The sequence below is a fragment of the Oreochromis aureus genome, linkage group 4, assembly GCF_013358895.1.
Source record: "Oreochromis aureus strain Israel breed Guangdong linkage group 4, ZZ_aureus, whole genome shotgun sequence".
Lineage (NCBI taxonomy): Eukaryota > Metazoa > Chordata > Actinopteri > Cichliformes > Cichlidae > Oreochromis > Oreochromis aureus.
Window position 1 is genome coordinate 30,681,900 of NC_052945.1, and position 23,740 is coordinate 30,705,639.

The 23,740-nt window shown below is 43.0% G+C and overlaps 1 protein-coding gene across 3 annotated transcripts in view; it reads right to left on the reverse strand.

Annotated features, from left to right (window-relative positions):
* Nucleotides 1-12,835, reverse strand: part of pih1d1 (PIH1 domain containing 1) — an 18,851-nt gene extending 6,016 nt beyond the window's left edge. The window contains exons 1-9 of one of the 3 annotated variants that reach the window (XM_039611639.1): nucleotides 12,797-12,835; nucleotides 12,663-12,721; nucleotides 12,253-12,345; nucleotides 5,476-5,566; nucleotides 3,318-3,375; nucleotides 2,980-3,168; nucleotides 2,409-2,470; nucleotides 2,171-2,252; nucleotides 568-664 (exon numbers count right to left, since the gene is read on the reverse strand). In XM_039611639.1, coding sequence (XP_039467573.1) covers nucleotides 568-664; nucleotides 2,171-2,252; nucleotides 2,409-2,470; nucleotides 2,980-3,168; nucleotides 3,318-3,375; nucleotides 5,476-5,556 — 569 coding nt within the window. In that variant the 5' untranslated portion in view covers nucleotides 5,557-5,566; nucleotides 12,253-12,345; nucleotides 12,663-12,721; nucleotides 12,797-12,835. Of the gene's footprint in view, nucleotides 1-567; nucleotides 665-2,170; nucleotides 2,253-2,408; nucleotides 2,471-2,979; nucleotides 3,169-3,317; nucleotides 3,376-5,475; nucleotides 5,567-8,867; nucleotides 8,934-8,968; nucleotides 9,077-12,252; nucleotides 12,346-12,662; nucleotides 12,722-12,796 lie in introns of those variants that run through there. The other 2 variants (XM_031744920.2, XM_031744921.2) reach the window with 2 other exon arrangements.
* Nucleotides 12,836-23,740: the final 10,905 nt, after the last annotated feature.

The window sequence follows — 23,740 nt, forward strand, 5'->3', positions numbered from 1 at the left end:
GACAGTAACTGTGTGTGTATATTTAAGCATTTAAACACTGCAGAGAGTACAATTAACAGTAACAGTATTGTAGAAATTCATTTCACCGAAACAATAACGTGGCGCACAATGTGACGTCAAAAAAGGCGCACACCTTTGACGCTGCGTTTTCTCCGTTTTCCTCGTCCACACATAAATGCAAAAACGGAGTTTTCGAAAATATCCACCCTGGCAGGCGTTTTTAGAAATCTCCATTTTCAGTGACTGAAAACGCCGTTTACGTGTGGACGAAAGGTGCAAACGCATAGAAAAATCTGCGTTTTCAAAAATACCCGGGTACGTGTGGACGTAGCCTTAGTGGTTGCAGATGACTTCTCCCTGCGGGATGAAAGAAGGAATTTCAGCATGTGTTACAAATTATAAAGAGAGATTCCTGTGAGTGCTGAAATCTGAAACCGCAATTCCTGCAAATAATAAACTACAGCAGTGATGCAAATTGGCGTGCATCTTTATTGAGTAAGCCAAGTGCAATAAAACATACAAATGTGTGTCAGTGTGTTTTCTGTTAAGCACAGAGGGGGTACATACGGAGGCTGCAGCTCTTCAATGACCAGCCTGTTCTTTGTGCGGATATTCTGCTCACTGACAGAACCCAAAAACTTTCTGTTTTTCAGGACCTTCCACTCTGCAAAAACACACACAAGTAGGGCTGGGTATCGTCACTGATTTCTAGAATCGATTCGATTCTGATTCACAAGGTCCTGATTCGATTCGATCCACGATTCGATTCCAATCGGGGAAATTTTGCCTCAGACAGTCAGAAATATTATAATTCTGATCATTTATCAGTACATATCCATATTTTTATATCTATAAAAAGAAAGCTGACACTTGTGAGACTTTACCAAAGGTGTAAGCATCACAGCAGATGCCTTTGTGTCAAAGTAACTGAGGATAAAACAGAGAAAAACATGAAGGAGATTTTCCTAGCCTGGGTTTTTATAGCAGATAACCTTAAAAATATTCTGCAGTAGATCAAAAACAGAAGAAAACTATGAATCAGCAGGTGAACATTACCTGATGCTGCTGAAGTGAAGCAGAGCAAAGTTACAGAGGTTTTATTAGAGACACAGCTAAGCATTTTGCAACTTTGCATAATTTTAAAAAGTTTAAATTTGTTCAGCAGGCCTATTGAACAGCAGAAATGAGGCTTTCTTGTCGGAAGTACAAAAAAACCAAAAACAAAACAGTGGCCGACAGCGCTGTAAACAACGGTAGACTGGTGGTATTGAAATCCTGTTCTTTTTATTCTTTTACTGGACAGAGAAGACACGACTCAGTTGGTCAAAATATTTAAAATATAATTTTATTCATGGATGTGCACGAGGCTAAACCCTCTGCAGATCTAAAGCATTACAAGCATATCACCTATGTTATAATCCGCTCACTCCTCCCCTACTAAACCGTCACTTGATCATGTTATTTTGGTCCTCACACGTAATAAGCAAGCGAATAATGCAGAAAACAGATTTTTAGATGGGAAAATATTCATGAGAGAGAGAGGGAGAGAGAGAGAGAGCGAGCTGTGCATGAAGTGGGATTTTTACCGTGGTGGAAGCAAAACAGCAAAAGTAAGAGGGAATTCATGATGATGTTTATGTGAAGCGAAATGTGAAGTTTAGTTTGGATCTTATTTTGCTGCTGGTTCAGTTAATATTGTTTGGAGAGAGATGAAACCTGCAGCTTCAAAATCGAATGCAAAAAGGATGTAAACACACAGCACAGACCCGCTGAAACATCAACATCAGTGAGCTGTCGGCTTTCAGCCCCGACTGTGTCCGTGTTCGTGTCGTCGGGTGAGAAAGGCGACATCTCACTGATTCTGAGGCGTCGGCGGTCCGCGCTTTGTGTTTACGTCTTTGTGCAAAATCCGTTTACATGCCCTGGTTTGCTGTTTTACCTGTTTGGTGGTTGTGGAAATTTTGTGAGGTTTAACCTGAGATTCTGGCATGTCGGGCAAAATAAATTTATATTTAAAAATTGATTCAGGATTTTAATGAATCGATATCACGTTATTCAAGCCAGAATCGATTTTAATCGGAAAATTGATCATCAAACCCACCCCTAACGACAAGTGCCGCGTACTTCCAGAACAAGAATTATTAACACAGACACACACAAACACACTGACCTCTACTCAGCTCCAGATTGTATTTGTTTTCTAAACCCTCTACAGACACGAGGATAACAAACTGCTGGAATAAGGGATCCTTCTGCAAGACAAAATCATACAACACTTTTTATGCAGAGTTTACAAATTAAGAAAGTTAATGAAGGTCAGTGCAATGAGGAGGATTCAAAGGAATATAAAATAAAATAATTTCCTTTTTGATTGCAAAAGGAAAACAACCACATGTACATGAGCACACCTGACACTTCTGGAAGAAGTCCTGGTTAATGACAACATCATAAGCTGTGCAACCCTGAGAGCCTGAAACAGACAAAGAAACATTAAAAATATTTTCACCACAACACGGAAGCTGAAACGCTTCCATCCTGTCGGCAAATTGAATCAGGAAAGACGATGAATAAATAAACTACTAAGGAAGCCTCAGTCAGGAACTCCCCAAATAAAGATAATTTTAATAAATCCAGGACTACAATGTAACTTATGATCCTGCAAATGTGCCCATCCGTGCTGGAACATAGAAGTGACCAACAGCTCAGGTTAAGCAGTTTGAGGCAAGACGAGATGGTTTGGACATGTGCAGAGGAGGGCTATTGGATATACTGGGCAAAGAGGAAGACTACATAGAAGTTCATGGACACAGCAAAGGAAGGCATGCAGAGCTCAGAGCACAGCTCCAAACCACCCAAATATGTTTAGATAAGAAGCAGCAAGCTGGTGTTTTGTCTTTAACACACTGGGTGGCAAATAAACCGGCTGTAAACCTTTTCAAACTCTGCTTGATAAGAATCACATGTTTGACGGTTACGTACTATTGTCTATTTCTGTGTGTGGCTCGCCTAGACTCATGGGAACTCGAAAGCCGCTAGGATCGTCTGATTGGAGCAGCTCCACAAGCTTCTCTCTGGAGAGTTCTGGAGGAGGCGGGACTGAGTTCGACTGACAGACGTTTATAAATACCTTCTCCTTGTCTGGCTCTGAGAAAGTCTTCACACACATGCCTGACACAGTGGGACAGGAAAAGGGAAGGGAAAAACACACAAAAAGAAATTTTTGTATTAATGAGCAAACAGAGTATTGTTCCAAATGCAAAGACTACATATATACATATATATATATATGTACACTATCTATCTGTGACATAGCTTACCAGGCTCTGGTCGGATTACTTTGGAGTCTGGACTTTCACTGTTGATCTGCCCAAGGGTCTAAACAAATATTACACATATTATTTATTGTTTGGCAAACTCACAGCAAAGGAAAAAAAGCTGTAACATCAAATGTCATCTGTGATTCTCACAGTTTTTGTGCATGGAGATTTTTCAATAACACTTTCTGTACAAATTTATTTTCCTAAGATCGAACAGAGGACAATATAAACAATGCAAGTTTTCTGAGTACACTTTAAAAGTCACAGGCCACCTCTGTTTATGTGTAGGCTTCTGTTCGCATGTCTAGCTTAAAGTTTACATGAATTTTGATTTTAGCTGCAGATGGTTCTACATGATGTGTGGTCATCATCTGGAATGCATATATGCCAACAATGTCTGTGCTTTCTACTAGAGCAGTGACGAGCTGTTCTGTTTATTTAGAAAAAGCAACACCTGCTTTATTTTTTTTTTGGGGGGGGGGGCGATACAGAGGAAACCCAGATGTCCCAGTTTTCCCACTGAGACTGAATGCACCTTACATTTTCTGGATCTGCGGAAGGCCGAAGGGTGATATCTGTCTCAAAACCCCATGTGGGCCTGCAAAGTGACTTGTGCATATAATGCGATTGGTGCATGTGCATTTAAGTTATTGTAAGTGAGCGAGAGGTATGTTACAAGCTGTGTCCCAATTCAGGGGCTGCACACTTCATAGGACCCGGCCTTCGTGGTCTAAATGGGCCGGGTACTCCGAAGAGCGAGGAGGGCGGAAGTGCGAGGCTTGTGAAATGGGACGATCTAGCCTCTGTCGTGCTGCTCAGGTTGCCTAGCAACCATGAAAATAACCGCTAGAAATGTTTCATACAGCATAGTTTGACATAAATGAAGGAAAAAAATGAGATGTTTTGATTTGATAAGCAGGCTGAGACCACAGGACTGCAAAACCATAATTGTGGGGCATTTATTTTTAATTATGATTTATTACAGCAGTGAGCTTGAACTCTGTTTCAAATACTGAGCTTCAATAAAGATTCAAGTTGATTCAAGACTGAATTCACAGAAGATGAAACTATCAGAATGAATATGAAGGATGAACAAAATCTGGAAATATATGGAAAAGACATACCACAACCAAAAGTGAGCACCAAGGAGGGAGAGAACTATCAGCATTTTATTGGTCTTTATTGGCATAAATACCTGGGACGCCATTGGCTCATTTATCTAGGTTATATTATAGACTTGACCCACTGAAGTCTAAATCACAGGAAACAATGAAAAAGAGAGAGAAGACATCCAGGGAGGAGAGAGCTGTATGCAGCATGTAAGAACTGATGAAGGCAGGAATCTTTCAATGTTTATACAGTTTCCTATTTTTCTATCAAAATATTAAGAAACACGGGGTTGCTCAAGACTTCTGTACAGTACCCTATATTTACTGTTCAAGAAACCCACCGTTTAACATGAGTGCTTTAAGTTTAATAAATATAACTTTAATCTCAGTAGTGAAAACACAATTGTGATTAGGATTTTTGACATAGTCAGCCAGTCCTACTATGAAAACAGAGTTTTAGGGACAAATGAGACCAATGCTGAACTGTTTTTGTGTTGACAATGAAAAAACGAAAACACATTCCATATTTATCTCGTATACGAGTCATAATAGTGAGCTGATAATGGTGCAGCTGCATTCTCAGCTCACTATCACTGATGAAACAAAGAGCTGTGAATGATAGCAGCATATTTCAAGAAAATAACAGAACATCTGTTTGTAAACAACAGAGTTTGGGTGATGAAGCAAGACAACACATCTCAGTCTGTAACTCACCTTTGACGAGAGGCTGACGGAAAAAAATTTAAAATGAGTCTTTCAGGGCTGACTAGCAGTTACTGCAAATGCTTCCATTGCATTTCACCCACACATATGAAACAAATTTTCCTCTATAACCAAATGTAAGATTTTGTCAGATTTTTTTTTCTCATGTAGCACGACTAAGTCAGAGGGCCAGCTTTACCTCAAAACGATTCACCTTTTTTCCTTTATTGTGTTTTACTATTTAACACCCTGTGGGGATTTCTGTCTCCAGCTGGGATCGAACTGCCGGCCACTTGCCAAATAAATGCGTTACCATGTGATCACAGTTAACATAAAAGCAAACTTACCTGTAACAGTAGTTGCTGATACAATTCTTCCTGTTGCTGTAAGTCCAGCTCAGAGTTAAGAAGCGACATGTCCGTCATCATTCAGCAACTCCTACAATCACATAAGAAATCAATTGTTTAATTGACTCATTTCTAATAATACCAATGTACTAAATTTGCTCATACTTGCAGCTATTCTCATAAACTTTACAAAACACTGACAACCACAAGTCCAAAATAACCAGTTTCAAGAGGCAGTTTTACAGACGGAAGCGTAAAGCTGTGGTCACAAATTTATGCACACTCATCATCTTCATCATCAGTGGACATTCATCACCATGAAGGTCTTGGTAATTTGGGCTTTTTGATCCTTAACTGTTTTTTCCAGGGCGGAATGATTGTACAGTATACATCTTTAATAACTTCCTAAAATGGATGTGTAATGTAAAATGTGAATACAACCTCAAATATCTACATATCCCCACTAATACTTGGTTCAGTGTCTCTTAGCAAGTTGGTCCTCAACCAGACGCTTTTGATAGCCATCAGCAAAGTGCTGCACAATCACGTCACCAAAGCGTGTTAAAAAGTTTAATAATGCACAAAATACTAGTTTCCGCCATTGCTACCTCTGAATAGCAATAGCAGGTGCATCTCCTTTCAGTAGATGCCCCTACGGTAAAGTTGACCTCTGACCTTGAGGTCAAGGTTACCGAGGTTCAAACTAGTCTGAGAGTTTTAGTAGATGCATCTATGGCACAGGTGTCGAACTCCAGGCCTCGAGGGCCGGTGTCCTGCAGGTTTTAGACGTGTCCTTGATCCAACAGCTGATTTAAATGGCTAAATTACCTCCTCAACATGTCTTGAAGTTCTCCAGAGGCCTGGTAATGAACTAATCATGTGGTTCAGGTGTGTTGATCCAGGATGATATCCAAAACCTGCAGGACATCGGCCCTCGAGGCCTGGAGTTCGACACCCCTGATCTATGGTGTCAGTTTGAAAGTTATGGCATTCACAAACTACTCCATCAGCCTTTTAGAGCTCAAGGGTGAAAAAACATTGTACTAATCGGTGCATGCACCTGCATGGAACTACTGCATACAAAAGATAGTGATTGTATGAGTTATTCGTTCCCACTGTAGCCAAAGCGCTTGCTCATAGGGGTTCATATGATTGTTAAGTTTTTCTCATGTATGTAATATTGTAGGGTCTACCTTACAAAATAAAGCGCCTTGAGGCAACTCTTCTCATAATTTGGCACTGTATAAATAAATACATAAATACAATTGAATTTAAAAAAATAATTTCACTTATGGATCAGTTCATGGGCATAATTATGTGTCATGTGCAAGGTATAAAATTTCATGCAGAAAAGATACAGTATATACCGAAAGTGTATGGTAGTGTCCTACCCTGGTACCACAGATCACACATTAAGAACAACATAGGTAGCAGATCTACACCAGAGAAACACAAGCACTGAATTCACAGAAGATGAAACTATCAGAACAAATGTGAAGGATAAAAAAAATCTGGAAATAGTTGAGAAACAAATATGCTTGCCCCTGGGAAAAGAAAAACAACATACCACAACCAAGAGTGAGCACCAAAGAGCAAAAGAATTATCAGCATTTTATTGGTCTTTATTGGCTGGCATCACGTATAAAACATCAGGTCATGACCACACGGCCATTAACGCATAATGCACCACAGACAAGCATAAATACCGGGATGCCATTGGCCATTTATATAGGTTACATTATAGGCTTGACAAAGATATCCCACTGAAGTCTAAATCAGGCCTGGGCGAAAGAGAGCAGGCATCAATCCCATAGGAAACAATGAAAAAGAGAGAGAAGACATCCAGGAAGGGGAGGGGTGCAGGCAGCATGTAAGAACTGATGAAGATGGCCAGAGAGATGATTTCATGTTATTACACTCAGTCTGACAGCTGATCACTTTTGCTCAGTTAGAGTTGAATGTGGTAAAAGCTACAAGACAAAGGTGCACGTGCACATGGACGCGTGCATGACCAATGAAGTCTCCTATTTAAACAAGTAGCACTACACCTCTGATCTGACCCATACACAGTGCTGTGAAAAAGTATTTGGCTTAGCTTTTTTGCATATGTCACACCTAAAGGTTTTAGATCATCATAGTAATTTTTAATATTATACAGATTAGCAGAGTGATCACTAAAATCAGTTTTTAAATGATAATTTTTATTCATTAAGGTCAAAAAGCTATTCATACCTCCCTGGCCCTGTGTGAAAAAGCATTGCATGATGTTATATAGGGGCGATCGTGGCTCAAGAGTTGGGAGTTCGCCTTGTAATCGGAAGGTTACCGGTTCAAGCCCCGGCTCGGACAGTCTCGGTCGTTGTGTCCTTGGGCAAGACACTTCACCCGTTGCCTGCTGGTGGTGGTCAGAGGGCCCGGTGGGGCCAGTGTCCGGCAGCCTCACCTCTGTCAGTGTGCCCCAGGGTGGCTGTGGCTACAACGTAGCTTGCCATCACCAGTGTGTGAATGGGTGAATGACTGGATATGTAAAGCGCTTTGGGGTCCTTAGGGACTAGAAAAGCGCTATATAAATACAGGCCATTTACCATTTATTCAAGAGCTTTGTTCTCAATACAGTAATATATACAGTGTACCGGAATTCTGTTTCACCCCAAGCCCCCCATGGTGCATTTACAAGTATATATCATGCCAATATGTAGCAAAATATTTGAAGAATGTCTCCAGAATGTTAGCAATTTATACCAAATAAAACGTCAGATGAGCATGTATTAGGGTGGCCATGAATATAACTAGGCAGCCTGCCAAGGTATAACACTGCATTTCATATCCTTATGGTAGCAATATATTATCTGTCACACACACTTTCAAAAGTGGAAAAATGCTGCCAGTTTTTGCTGTTTTGTGATAACAGAATACAATTTCCTCACTATCAATGGACTAACTGCAGCTGCCACTGAATGTAATATTTGACAACAACAACCCCCCCATCATTACTGGCAAGACCCATAACAGCTAACTTGGTTAAGTGCTAAAAGTTGTAAATGCTTTTCTTCAACAGGCTTGCGCAAAACCGTGCAAACGACTTAAATAAAGTTCAGTTTCACAAAATGGACGAGGTTTTATAAAGTGGGACGCTTAAACATTAGCAATGCTGTCATTTCTACTGCGTTCATATCAGAGAATTAAAGTGAACACAATAATAATATTAGTCCATATTTTAGCAAAACTGACACTATTAGGTGTACAGCCAAACTGGCGAATATGAACTCTTTCATATTCCCAAAGCGCAATATAAAACTACTGGCTAGATCTTAACTACTTGTTTATGCACATGCTTGTCCATGTTGCTACCCGTATAAACACGTTAGCTTATCCTTAGTTTAGTAGCTCACCAGCCGACAACCTCTCCTTTTAGCTTTCCGTTTCCTGTCATTTTAACTTCTGTTATGCAATTTATTATGTTTACATGGTGTGTAAATAAATGTCTGTTTACCTTGTTTCTCGTACCGGTAATCGCTATTAGATGTCGCGCAGTTGTTAGACGTCACAGCGTTCCAATGACAACTTCCGACCCAGAAATTTCAGAATAAAGTCATCCATACACTGAACTGACCGAAAACGACTTCCTACAAATCGGCTGAAGCGATTCGTTCGTTAACATAGGCTTGCTGCTACTATGTAAATTGAGAAATTTCTTAGGTAGAGAGGTCGAAATTTAGCCATTCATCATAAATATTTGCTGTATTATTTTCACTGTTCCAGCACAAAATATATGGCAAACTGATCATATGCACTCACCAGCCACTATATTAGCTTTACCTATAACTGCTCTTAGAATGAAACTTTCTAATCGTGACATGGTTGATGGTGTCGTCTTAGTAACTGGGTTTTCTCACTGTAATATATTGTATTCCATATGCATAACATATGCCAAACAGAATCAATGGGAGTTAAATAATATGTAGCATGTAGAATTAAACACCTACATTAGAAACACAGGTCAGTACCTCACTATTGGCAAGTCCGGGGAACATGCACTTCCTCACATACATGACCCACTAAACATTGGGCGTCAGATAGACATGCAGGTAGTGGTGGGCATATGGGCTAAAATTGTTGTCATAAATATTTTGTACTTGTAAATCAGTTTTGTACTTGTAAATCAGGATTTGTATGTGTAAAAAGAATTTGTGTGTGTGTAAAAAAGATGTGTGTGGACATAGCCAAAAAATAAGTGTCAAACTCTGCACTCAAGTTTCAAGTTACAAGTACGAATTTTGACCCGATTTTTCTCCCTTTCATCTGATTGGTCAATGTCATGTCAATCACAAATTTAACTACCCAATCAGAGAACAGATGGGTTTGGCTGTTGGAGGGGTGCTTTATGGAGCTTCGGGTCCTTGAAGGGAATAAATGTCCTTTTATATGCCAGCCCAGCGTTTTCCTTCATCACCAAGAAGGAAAACAGTCTGTGGTGGTCTAAGTTTGGTGATTTTTGTGTCACAGGTTTACGTGCTTAATACAGGGACCTCCAGAGCCTTTTCAACAGCGCTGCAGACCTCAGGGGGGTTGTGGAAATGACAGTCTTCACTAGAGATGGACCGATCCGATATTACGTATCGGTATCGGTCCGATACTGACGTAAATTACTGGATCGGATATCGGAGAGAAATAAAAAGTGTAATCCGATCCATTAAATATCAAAAAAGCATCTCACAAAACTTGCGACACGGCGTAACTCGGCTCATAACCATAGCACGTCGGAGCAGTGTGCTCACGTGATAGAGCGGCTGTGTGTATTTGTAGCCTCGCTACCAAAACGGCATTTCATCTCCGAGGAAGTTATCCCAGAAAGAAGTAAAGCAAGTGTGTAAGTTCATCTCTGAATGTTTGTAAAGCATTCCCACGTTAAGCTTAACAGCCGATATATGGAGCAACTGCCTCTTCTCTCTCCCTCCCACTCCTGTTGCTACTTCAATCATGAAACTGCTTAATGATCAGCTGATCGGCTTTTCTGTCGCGAGTCTGTCTCCTTTGTTTTTGGCCCACTTTGCACCAGAAAGAGGAAACCAGCGGCTGAACAACAGCAGCACGTTTAAGCTTGATAAGCTGTTGTTAGAATTTGTTTAATATTATTTTCTACACCAGGATCCTTTTCTACGTAGCTGACGGCTGGTAACTGTGCAGGGGCGGATCTAGCAAAGTTTAGCCAGGGGGGCCGATAGGGCATTAACAGGGAAAAGGGGGCACAAAGACATACTTTTCTTTCTTATTCTCATTTAAAATGTCTAGCTTTTAATAAATAATTATCTCAATCTTACAGTCAAGTTATTTCATATAGACTTCTGGTGGTGTGTCAAGGCTGAGATGTTTTACCATATTACAGGCAGGAGGCAGTAGACTGTCACGAATCAGTCTGGTGCGCTGCAGATCAGATATAGATGGATCTTTCAGGGCTAATTCAATACCTGACCGCCATGTATCATAATCTGTCTCTTGAATTGGCCTGGGCACTTTACCAGAAAACGCTCTCAGTCGATGGAATGCATGCAGCGAGCTGTCCCCACTCCGAACAACGTGTTCCACAACATAGCGCTGTACTTCAGGAGGGTTGAGATCAGCCGCTGGAATGGAGGCAGAATGCCTCTCTCCGCCTTGTGCTTCAGCACCACTGGCAGCAGAAGGGGACTTAGATGGAAGAGAGGCTGGTAGTGAAGGAGGAAAGACTGAATCGGGAGGTTTTGAATCTTCTGGTTGTTCTGGTTTTTCAACCACTGGAGTCTCTGGGTTGAGCTCTGCAAGGGACCGGCGTATCTGGGTCATCCCCTCACTGAGGACTTCTGCATAATCCCTCCCAGATAATTTAGCTATTCTTTTTAAGTCTGCCAAGTAAGTATTTGTCTTGGAACCACTAACCTTTGATGCATAAATTTCAGATAGACTTTCAATGTGGAATTTGTCACCTGAATCTGAAATAAATGTGTGTGGTAACAACTGAGACAAACGTGTTAAAGATAAACCTGAAGCACACTCAGTGACAAGCATGTTATTAAATTCAGATTCTGGTGAATCTATAGTAACCTTGCGGCCTATGTCACCATACTGTTCAAGGAAATGCATAACTTCATCAACCGAGTGCTCAGTTACTCCGTCAATTAAAACCGCATTTGGGATCTTAATGGCAAGCGTCTCAGAAACTTCCATTATGGGGAAAAATAAATTGGTGAGTTTGAATATATATTAAATACTAACCAAATCAGCTCCTGGCTGGCTCGCCAAGAAATGTAACACTGATGAAGCGCTAATGAATTAATACAGGCTAGGTATTGAGTGAAATATTAGGTTAATCAGAAGATTTAGGAATGCTACTGGAGCTGATAGGCTGTAATTAATAAATACACACAACACAAAATGCTTTTGCAGGTACCATGTATTTAACCAAAACCCAAAGAAAAATAAGAAAAGAAAAGCTTAAATAATCACTCCTGCTGCAGCTATTCAATTAATCAAAAACCCAATGGGGGTGCACAAAGACAACTAAGCAAATTCTTCTGGCTTATACCAAGCAATATAGATTCTCAAAAAACAGTTCCCCATAAATAACACATGTTAACATCAAAACCACTGATCCACACTGAAGTCCATGAGTTTTATCTGAATGTCCATGAGAGATGTCCAAGCGCTATTGTCCATAAACGGGGGGAATGGTGTGTATGATTGTGGAAATTAGTGTATTTGGAAAATGGGGACAGAGCGTCGTCTTTGATAGCTTCCTACCCAACCAGTGGAAGCTTCAATGCAGAATGAGTCCTGCTCCTAGCCGTTCATTGGCTCGCCATCCTTTTTCATACCCAAAAAGGTTCACCTGGCCTGCATTAAATAAACAAGGCCAATGAGAAATCACAAGAATAATACAAAAAAAAAAAAAAAAATGTCAGCCAGTTAAGCTAAATACATTAAGTTATTCTTGTGTACACAATTTATAAATAAACAAACAGTATATTTAACCAATAAGGATTTGACTAAAACATTTCAACTGCTGTATACATATTACATAGCTTCACAACATTTGTTATTCAACAACTATCGGTCAAATCAAGAATCAAAATCAAATTGTTTGGACCGGCAGCAGCCAATTAGCGTCAGCTGGTAGCAATACAAACAGTCAATTAAAAGTTCAAACTCACCAATTCCGTTCTGTTCAGTGCAAAACAACACTATGGCTCTGGCTCACAGTAATCAGCGTCTAAGTTGCATAAGTTAGTTGGTGTTAAAAAAGAATGCATTAAAACGGGAAAAGCAAATGTTTGCCAATACAAACCTGCAACAGCTCTGTCACCTGGCTTGCCTCCACGCATCTGACGGGAGGAAGCAGGGACAGGCTTACTATGACCTACATGCCATCCGATTGGCTGAGCAAAGTCATGTGGTTGGAGTCATGCGTTCAATGGCAGGAAATAAGTGCAGGAAATTACTAAATGCTAGTAAAACAGATTTTACTCTGGGTTACACTTGGTTCGCCCCGGGACATTGCTGGAGGCAGAATGGGTGGAGGTGAAGTGTGTTCATGGTGATGTTCACAGGTATCCCCTAGTGCCGCTGTTATTAAAGTATAAGGGCAAAATGCATAGAGTGACGGCTGCGGTTAGCCCGCGCCTGTCGCATCCCCTAATTCTGGGCATGAATTGGCCGGGGTTTCATCATCTGTTAGGGCAGTATGCGGGGATGCGATCACGACCTTTAGTAGCGTGTAGTGTCTGTGCGGCGCTCAGCGGCGACGCGGGGTCGTCTGACACTGACTCCGGGGAGGGGGAGACGGCGGGTCCTTCACGGGAGGCCCCGCCGGCTCCGGAAATTCCCCCCACGGGTGATTTCCCACTGGAGCAGTCTCGTGATGACACCCTACGCTCAGCCTTTGACCAGGTGATTGAGATTGATGGTCACGTGGCGCGCCCTGAAGCCGTGCGGACCTACCCGCGCTTCATTTTATTAAAAGATAGGTTATATCGAGTGAGCCGTGACACTCGCACGGAGGAGACACACGCCCAGTTGTTGGTGTTGCAGGGCCGGCTCATTATAACCCCATGGCAGGGCATATGGGATATGAAAAAAATCTGGAGCGAATAACGGCCTGATTTTATTGGCCGGGCATCCATGTGCGCCGCTGGTGCGTGTCCTGCCCAGACTGCCAACTTGTTAATCAGCCGGCCATACCAAAAGCGCCTTTGCGCCCGCTCCCACTCATGGAGGTCCCATTTGAGCGCATTGGCATGGACCTCATCGGGCCGTTTCACCGGAGTGCACGCGGCTATCGCTTTGTATTAGTCCTGGTGGATTATGCAACGCAATACCCGGAAGCAGTCCCGCTGCGCAACATCTCTGCAAAGAGTGTGGCTCAGGCACTGTTTCAGGTCATCTCCCGAGTTGGAATCCCGAAAGAGATACTGACTGACCAGGGCACTTCGTTCATGTCTCGCACACTGCGGGAACTGTACGAATTACTGGGCATTAAATCTATTCAGACCAGCGTCTACCACCCTCAGACGGACGGGCTGGTGGAGCGGCTGAATAAGACTTTAAAGTCCATGATTCGTGGGGTGCCGCGTGGGGTGCTCGACCTGATTAAAGAAAGCTGGGAGGAAGGTCCGAGCCCCGCCAAGAATGAGATTCAGTACGTGTTGGACCTGAGAGCAAAACTCCACACTTTGGGGAGGTTGTCACGGGAGAATTTGCTCCAGGCTCAGCAGCGTCAGCAACGCCTGTATGACAGAGGGGCTAGACTCAGGCAATTTTCACCGGGAGACAAAGTGCTTGTATTACTCCCTTCTTCCAGCTCAAAGTTGCTCGCCAAGTGGCAAGGACCCTTTGTGGTCACATGGCGAATTGGGGACGTTGACTATGAGGTCGCTCGGTCAGACAGGGGAGGAGCGCTGCAGATTTATCACCTCAATCTCTTTAAAGCGTGGAGAGAGGCTGAAACCGCTTCTCTGGTGAGCCTGGTTAAGGAGAGAGATGAGTTGGGGCCGGAGGTACCAAATTCCATCATCCCCGCCTCCCTCTCTTGTGATGACCATCTCACACAGGCCCAGAGAGCGGACGTTGTCGCGTTACAACAGCGTTTTGCTGATGTGTTCACCCCCCTGCCCGGCCGAACGTCTCTCATTGAGCATCATTTTGAAACGCAGCCTGGCGTGACGGTGCATTCACGGCCCTACAGGCTTCCTGAGCATAAACGGCACATTGTTCAGAGGGAATTGGCTGAAATGCTGAAAATGGGAGTGATAGAAGAGTCGCACAGCGCCTGGTGTAGCCCCATAGTTCTTGTGGTGAAGAAGGATGGGTCTATACGGTTCTGTGTCGACTATCGCAAGGTGAATGAAGTGTCACGCTTTGATGCTTATCCCATGCCCCGGGTCGACGAGCTCCTGGATCGGTTGGGCACGGCCCATTTTTTCACGACACTGGATTTAACCAAGGGCTACTGGCAGATTCCCTTGTCTGCCGAGTCCAAGGAAAAAACGGCCTTCTCCACTCCGTACGGTTTGTACCATTTCGTTACGCTTCCGTTCGGCTTGTTCGGAGCCCCTGCCACCTTTCAGCGCCTCATGGACCGGGTGCTGCGTCCGCACGCTACATATGCTGCCGCCTTCCTTGATGACGTGATCATCCACAGCGACACCTGGGCGGAGCATGTGCAGTGGGTGGCCGCGGTCCTGGAGTCCCTGAGGAGGGCGGAGCTCACGGCCAACCCAAAGAAGTGTGCGGTTGGACGGAGGGAGGTACAGAATCTGGGGTACCACTTGGGGGGCGGGCAGGTGCGCCCACAGGTGGAGAAGACAGCAGCTATCGCATCCTGCCTGCGCCCCAAGACTAAAAAGGAGGTGAGACGGTTTCTGGGGCTGGCAGGTTACTACTGCCGTTTCATGCCGGGGTTTGCACAGCTGACCAGCCCCTTGACCGATCTCACCCGAAAGGGTGCTCCAGATCTGGTTCAGTGGACGGGTCCGTGCCAGGTGGCGTTTGTGCAGGTAAAAAACTCTCTCTGTGGGGAGCCGCTGCTTCACACTCCTGACTTTTTCCTCCCTTTTGTTCTGCAGACTGAAGGCTCGAACAGAGGGCTGGGGGCCGTTTTGTCCCAGCAGGTAAGGGGGGCCGACCGTCCCGTTCTTTACATCAGCCGGAAGCTGACAGAGTGTGAAAGACGGTACAGCACCGTGGAGAAGGAGTGCTTGGCTATCCGGTGGGCGGTCGACTCCCTTCGCTATTACCTCCTGGGGCGCTCATTCACCCTCTGCTCGGACCATGCCCCGCTGCAGTGGCTCCACTGCATGAAGAATGCCAACGCCCAGATCACCCGGTGGTATCTGGCTTTACAGCCCTTTAAGTTCAAGGTGCTCCATAGGCCGGGGACGCGGATGGCTGTGGCCGATTTCCTCTCTCGCTCGCGGGGGGCGGGAGTAGGTTCGACCGGATGGCTCCCCGGCCTCAGTTGGGCGGTGGGGGTGTGTGGCGGAGGTGTGGTCCCGGGCGCGGCTACAGGGGAGGAGTGGTGCAGTGAGCTCAACGGGGCGGTGCTGGAGAGGCAGGTGAGAACAGCTTATGGCGTTTGGGCTGATGACGGTTTCCTTCCCCTTTTTCAGTGAGACGGGAGAGGAGCGGAGGGGAGCTGGGATCAGCTGAGACCGGAGCTGTACAGACTACGGACTGTCACAACAAATGAAAACTAAAAATAAACGTGGCATCTGGCAATAAAGAACTGTGTGTGTGTGTACGTGTGTGAAGTGCATCTCACAATGAACTTATACAAAATGCAGCAAGATATTAAAAAAACAGTTTTATTGATTAAAAAACACACTATATCGGATTCATATCAGTATCGGCAGATATCCAAATTTATGATATCGGTATCGGACATAAAAAAGTAGTATCGTGCCATCTCTAATCTTCACTAGTGGGGATAGTTACAAAGCTTTCTTCGTTATAAATTAGCATAAATGTTTTTATTGAACATTTAAAGAACCAGCAACAAAAACAGAAATTCTTGTAGAGGACATAAAGTCAGAGATAGAAACGACAAGGAGCAGGCGCATCTAGTACAGGTTAAACTGCTGCAAAAACCCACAGAGCTCAGCAGCCAGCGCAACAAATTCTGGATCTTTGACTTTTAGTTAGCAGTTAGCATTAGCAGCACATGCTGCGTCCGATGTGAAAGGACCTTTATGCTACGCACTGTGACTCCCAGCAATGGTCCCGGGTCAGCCCTGACTTTGTGTTAAGCTAATCCTAAAGTAATAATGGTATTTCTAACCACTGATATACCACAACTTTATCCTTTCAACAGCTACTGTAAGTTAGGTGACCTAGCTTCTATCGGATATTTATATAGAGATCCTCCAGCTTCAACTGTATTACCCTTCAAGGACCTGAAGCTCCATAAAGCACCCCTCCGACAGCCAAACCCATCTGTTCTCTGATTGGATAGTTAAATTTGTGATTGACATGACATTGACCAATCAGATGAAAGGAAGAAAAATAGGGTCAAAATTCGTACTTGTAACTTGAAACTTGAGTGCAGAGTTTGACATTTATATGTCCACACACAAATCTTTTTTACACACACACAAATTCTATTTACACATACAAATCTTTTTTACACACACACAAATTCTTTTTACACATACAAATCCTGATTTACAAGTACAAAACTTGATTTACAAGTACAAAATATTTATGACCACAATTTGAGCCCATATGGGCAGATCAATCCAAATATCGATAGTATCGATACCAAGTCGGCATCGGTATCGGATCAATACTAGCCTGGTGAGATCGATTCTTTACTTTGAGTTCTGCTTGTTTACAACGCTGTGCTTTCAGCAAAGACGAAAGAGCCAAGTTGCTGGACTCGCTGCTCCTGTGTCAGCGAAGAGCAGGCACACTTTGCTCCCCCTCCCCCACTCTTATGTTTCGAACGTACTCCCCACTCCACGAGCAAGCTAAGGAACCGGCCCGGACCATCGGCGCCCAATGCCCGGGCCCAGCGACGAGGAAGTGTCCACTCTGGCAGTCGCCTGCGCCTCCAGCGGAGCTGGCCCCGGAGCTGACCTGGTGGCCACCCATGTTGGCAAGCAGCGGCGGCGCAGCAGGCGTGGAAGTGAGCCGGGGCCCACAGGCAGCTGGTCAGACGGCCGGCATGCAGGACCATGCAGCGTGCCGGCCTCTGTTGGAGTAGGCCGAAGCGGACAGCACGCCACCCTCGGGCGTGGCAGGACCCCCCCACACCTCAACCACCGTCTCCAGCTTGGCAGGCCATGCTGGCGCCAGGGCTGGCGCCAGGGTTGGACTGGCTATCGGGCATACCAGGCCGCTCATGACTTTTGGTTTTTACAGGGAGTGCAGAATTATTAGGCAAATGAGTATTTTGTCCACATCATCCTCTTCATGCATGTTGTCTTACTCCAAGCTGTATAGGCTCGAAAGCCTACTACCAATTAAACATATTAGGTGATGTGCATCTCTGTAATGAGAAGGGGTGTGGTCTAATGACATCAACACCCTATATCAGGTGTGCATAATTATTAGGCAACTTCCTTTCCTTTGGCAAAATGGGTCAAAAGAAGGACTTGACAGGCTCAGAAAAGTCAAAAATAGTGAGATATCTTGCAGAGGGATGCAGCAGTCTTAAAATTGCAAAGCTTCTGAAGCGTGATCATCGAACAATCAAGCGTTTCATTCAAAATAGTCAACAGGGTCGCAAGAAGCGTGTGGAAAAACCAAGGCGCAAAATAACTGCCCATGAACTGAGAAAAGTCAAGCGTGCAGCTGCCAAGATGCCACTTGCCACCAGTTTGGCCATATTTCAGAGCTGCAACATCACTGGAGTGCCCAAAAGCACAAGGTGTGCAATACTCAGAGACATGGCCAAGGTAAGAAAGGCTGAAAGACGACCACCACTGAACAAGACACACAAGCTGAAACGTCAAGACTGGGCCAAGAAATATCTCAAGACTGATTTTTCTAAGGTTTTATGGACTGATGAAATGAGAGTGAGTCTTGATGGGCCAGATGGATGGGCCCGTGGCTGGATTGGTAAAGGGCAGAGAGCTCCAGTCCGACTCAGACGCCAGCAAGGTGGAGGTGGAGTACTGGTTTGGGCTGGTATCATCAAAGATGAGCTTGTGGGGCCTTTTCGGGTTGAGGATGGAGTCAAGCTCAACTCCCAGTCCTACTGCCAGTTTCTGGAAGACACCTTCTTCAAGCAGTGGTACAGGAAGAAGTCTGCATCCTTCAAGAAAAACATGATTTTCATGCAGGACAATGCTCCATCACACGCAGCGTCCAAGTACTCCACAGCGTGGCTGGCAAGAAAGGGTATAAAAGAAGAAAACTAATGACATGGCCTCCTTGTTCACCTGATCTGAACCCCATTGGGAACCTGTGGTCCATCATCAAATGTGAGATTTACAAGGAGGGAAAACAGTACACCTCTCTGAACAGTGTCTGGGAGGCTGTGGTTGCTGCTGCACTTAATGTTGATGGTGAACAGATCAAAACACTGACAGAATCCATGGATGGCAGGCTTTTGAGTGTCCTTGCAAAGAAAGGTGGCTATATTGGTCGCTGATTTGTTTTTGTTTTGTTTTTGAATGTCAGAAATGTATATTCGTGAATGTGGAGATGTTATATTGGTTTCACTGGTAAAAATAAATAACTGAAATGGGTATATATTTGTTTTTGTTAAGTTGCCTAATAATTATGCACAGTAATAGTCACCTGCACACACAGATATCCCCTAAAATAGCTAAAACTAAAAACAAACTAAAAACTACTTCCAAAAACATTCAGCTTTGATATTAATGGGTTTTTTGGGTTCATTGAGAACATGGTTGTTGTTCAATAATAAAATTATTCCTCAAAAATACAACTTGCCTAATAATTCTGCACTCCCTGTATGGGCCGATGGGGTTTTATTTCGTTTCTTTTTTTAACGGTATAAATGAATGGTGGTGGATTGGCCAGTTGGTCATGATCGACTCTGGGCTGGACCAATTACAGCCGAGGAGGTCGAACTTTAAAGTTGAGGTGAAAAGGAACGCGATTTGTCCCGTTCTACGTCTGCTAGAAATTCGCTAATTAAATCATGAAACTGATCAATGATCAGCTGATCAGCTTTTCTCTCTGCGCCAGAAAGAGGAAACCAGCGGATGTCGCGTTAAACAACAGCAGCACGTTTAAGCTTGATCAGCTGTTGTTAGAATTTATTTAATATTACTTTCTAGTATCAGCTGATGTTTGCTGAAGCCACAGCTGTAAAAGCTGCTGGTCATGATGCCGGTTTGGATATGTGGTGAGAGGGAAACATGAAGCTGAAACCAGGAGATGTCCTTACTGAATCATCAGAGCTGAACAGGTGATGGAGAAACAGGTTTACCTTTTAAGTGACATGAATGAGTTGAAGGGAAGTTATGAACTGTTTCTGAGAGACAAATAACACCAGGATCCTTTTCTACTTAGCTGACAACTACGTGCACAGGGGCGGGTCTAGCAAAGTTTTGCCAGGGGGCCAGGTAGGGCATTAACAGGGAAAGGGGGGCACAAAGAAATACTTTTTTTTCTTATTCTTATTTAAAATATCTAGCTTTTAATAAATAATTATATGAATCTTACAACCAAAGTTTTTATCTGATGTAAAATGTATAGAAATCCATTATTGTATTCAGTAAATATTAAGTCTAGTATATACCCTAGTAAGTTATAGTATTCTTTCCTTTGGGAAGGTATCTGTGCAGTCTGCAATTCTGTTGAAGAAAGATGTTGAATCTATTTAATTACTGGAGAAAAATAATAGATTTTTCTGGGAGTTGGCAACCCTATTAGTTAGGTATATGTAATTATAAATTAGGTTGTTTTATATTTTTGCTAAGTATTGTTTAGAATACCAGAACAGGGAGGATAGTGTAGGTTTAAGTTTATTATAAAGGCTTTATGGCTTTTCCTACAATACCATGGTGGGCCGGTCACTAGTCAAAATGCCCGGGCTGATTTTTTGTCCCAGTCCAGCCCTCTTCCAAAGACAGCATGTAGTGGTACAGGCCCCGTACAGAGAGAGACAGGGATCCAGATTTAAATGCAAGCATGTCAGGAAAAAGTGAAGAAATGAACCAAAACATAAACTGAGCAGGACAAGAGGTTTCAAACTTTCCAGGCCTCAAACCACATGTGCATTCTTCCTAGTAGTAAATCTATAAAAGTAAGGCTTTTATGAAAACACTGAATAAATTTTCAGGGTTTAAAATTTTCAATCGTGGTTTTGGTCGTGGTTATTATCGTGGTTATTATAAAGGCTTTATGGCTTTTCCTATAATACCTAGTGGGCCGGTCACTAGTCAAAATGCCTGGGCTGATTTTTTGTTCCAATCCAGCCCTGGCTGGCGCGCCAGCCTCCGGCTCACCCCAAGCCACACGCTGTCTACCCTTACAGTAATCACAAGACCACTTTTTCCAGAAAGCTATATTTAAAAAAAACCTATTTCAGATCCACAGTGATCGTTTCCCAGGAAGTTTTGGTTGGGAGCTTTACTGTCATGGCCTCACTTTAAAGTCACTCACCGCACTCTCCCCTACAGTTTGTATAAATTTACACTGAAGACCAAAATACTCGTATGACACACGCACTAGGAGGAGACAGGGGCTGACCTAGGATGAACAAGCAAAAGTACCAGATATACTGTATATACTCAGGATACTCAACTAAAAAATTAAATATTTTTCTTTTTAGTTATATTCAAATTTCATACTACAGAATATTTATTTTACCCGCATTTCATATTCACTTCACTTGCATGATTTCAAGTAATAAGCTCGATGAAACAAGTAATAGCAAAACATAAACCCAGTGTATTTAAAATTCAGTACTGTATGGTGTCATTTCTTACAATATTATTTCATACTAATAATATGTGTTAACGTTTTCAAATATGCACTGCTTCACTCTTTAATAAATTTATTTCCACTTTAATTGCTAATTATTAAAAAAAGCATTAAATTCATGTTGTGGCTCATTGCTGTTGTGTGTAGCCATGTGTGACAGTCACTACTGAAAGTAATGTGCTTCTTTTCATGCCTACGTGCTGTGGATGACAAAAGTTCAAGGATCACTAAAAACACAGAAAATAAGTTGTTGGCAGTAGCTCAAGAATTCACAAGCTGTCAAAAAATAATAGAAATGTTTAACAGGATGAAATTTTGTCGCAATGATATTTTTACATCAAAAGGTGAAGAGTTGAGTTCACAGTCTCATTTGAATATTGCGGTGAGAGACAAACCTATCCAAAAGTAAGCAACGTCACTCAGGAAGCAACTTGGAAAAATCTCTTCAGGATGAGCAGTCTCTGGATTTTCTTCCTGAAAAAGGACAGCAGTTATGTGAACCTAGTCTAGGTTTTTTCTTCGCCTTGTATTTAAGTCAGGAAACAGATGGCTCCTGTTTTTCTTGCAAAACAGTCTAGAGTGGAGTCTTTCCATTCTGCAGGGATTGCAGGGCAATGACCAGTTCATACTGCAAGAGCCCACTTTCCAGCTCAGCAGCCATACCTGGTGACACTTTTGACAGTTCAGTGAGAAAAGAATTTAGGAAATCTGTGTCCCCTGTATACTCAGATTGGAAGAAAGTTTTACAGAAACCAGCACCACAGGGAATAAATTATCTTCCTCTGCCCGATTCTCCTCTCCAATTCAAAAAAAGAAAAGGTGAGAAGGAGCATCCATCAGGGTGACATTCTGAAACCTACTGCGTACCGCAGCGACCCTAGCATACACGACCAGCAGATTCACTAAGGTGGACTTTTTATTTTTAAGGACCTCAATATGCCCTCGTTATTCTGTAGAATCTGCTAAAGACTGCCGCTCCAATCACTCCCTGACATGAACCCCTCTCTTCCAGTCAGCAGCATTACCCTCAGTACTGTGTGGTTCCCGGACAAAGGTGGCATTCATTTTTTTAAGATCCGCCAGACTAAAAAGAGGTGCTTGTTTTAAAACATCTCTTGCTCTACTAATATTAAGGGTACCAAGTTTAAAGTTGCTCATATTTGAAGGAGAGCTGAAAGGAAACAAATATAACAGTGCCAGAGAAAATATGTGCTTTGAAATTGAACGAACTTCACTGTTTTCAGAGAAAACATAAAGGTTATGGCTGACTCTTTTTACTGCTGACTCTACTCAGCAATTAAGTACTCAAGGCCAGAGAAAGGTGAGCTCTAGTGCCAGAGAGCCTTGTCAGTTTGCAGAGCTGCATGTGGTGGCTGCTTGCTAGTGGTGTGCTGCTCGATATGGAAATATTGATTCCTCTGATACAAGTTATTTATGTTCTAGAATCGATTCTCATATTAAAATATCGATATTTTAGTAATTTGGGGTAAATTTGTAGTTTATCATTAACAGGAAAACAGTGGAAAGAAACTTTATCATTCGGATCGTGTAACCTTAAAGGAACTACTTCGTCTTCCACCTTACGGCAGTGTAAATGTGTCACAAAAACATTACAGTATCGGTATCGTTGATACCACCCTGAATTGTACTTGGTATCAGATTGGAAAGGAAATCAGTGGTATCGCACATCACTACTACATGCTCCTGCTCTGTGGAGAAGTGTGTGTGTGTGTGTGTGTGTGTGTGTGTGTGTGTGCGTTTGGTTTTTTAGCCTTACTGACAAACTTTTAAGCTTAGTGACCAACTTCTGGGTTTTGTTATTTCCTTTCTTTTAAAGGTGATAGTGGCTTTTCAAAAGTCAAAGTAAACTTTATTGTCATCTCTGCTATATCCAGTGCAGCATACAGAGAGACAATGAGGCTCAGTTTACATCAGTGAAAAAACAAGCTAATAAAACGATATAAAAAGGAGAAGAAAATAAATAAATTTATGCTTAAGAGTTACAATTAGAATTTACACTTTGGTGTGGTTTAAGGTGACTGGTGTAGCAGCTTGTAAACCCGGAGTAAAGAAGATTGTCCATAGAGCAGCATAAATTGTCCATAGGTCAGCGTGTCTTACAGAGGCAGTGGTGTGTAAAGTGCAAAAAAGTTGGATAACAGATTGTGTGGGTGTGTGTGGTGGAGGGAGAGGGAGGGCTGGTAGTGAGTTCAGGAGTCTGGTGGCTTGTGGGAAAAAGCTGTTCCGGAGGACAGAAAAGAGTCCATGTGAGGGGTGTGACGGGTCAAGCACGATGCCTGAGGCCTTACTGATGCAGTGGTTGTGGAAGATGTCC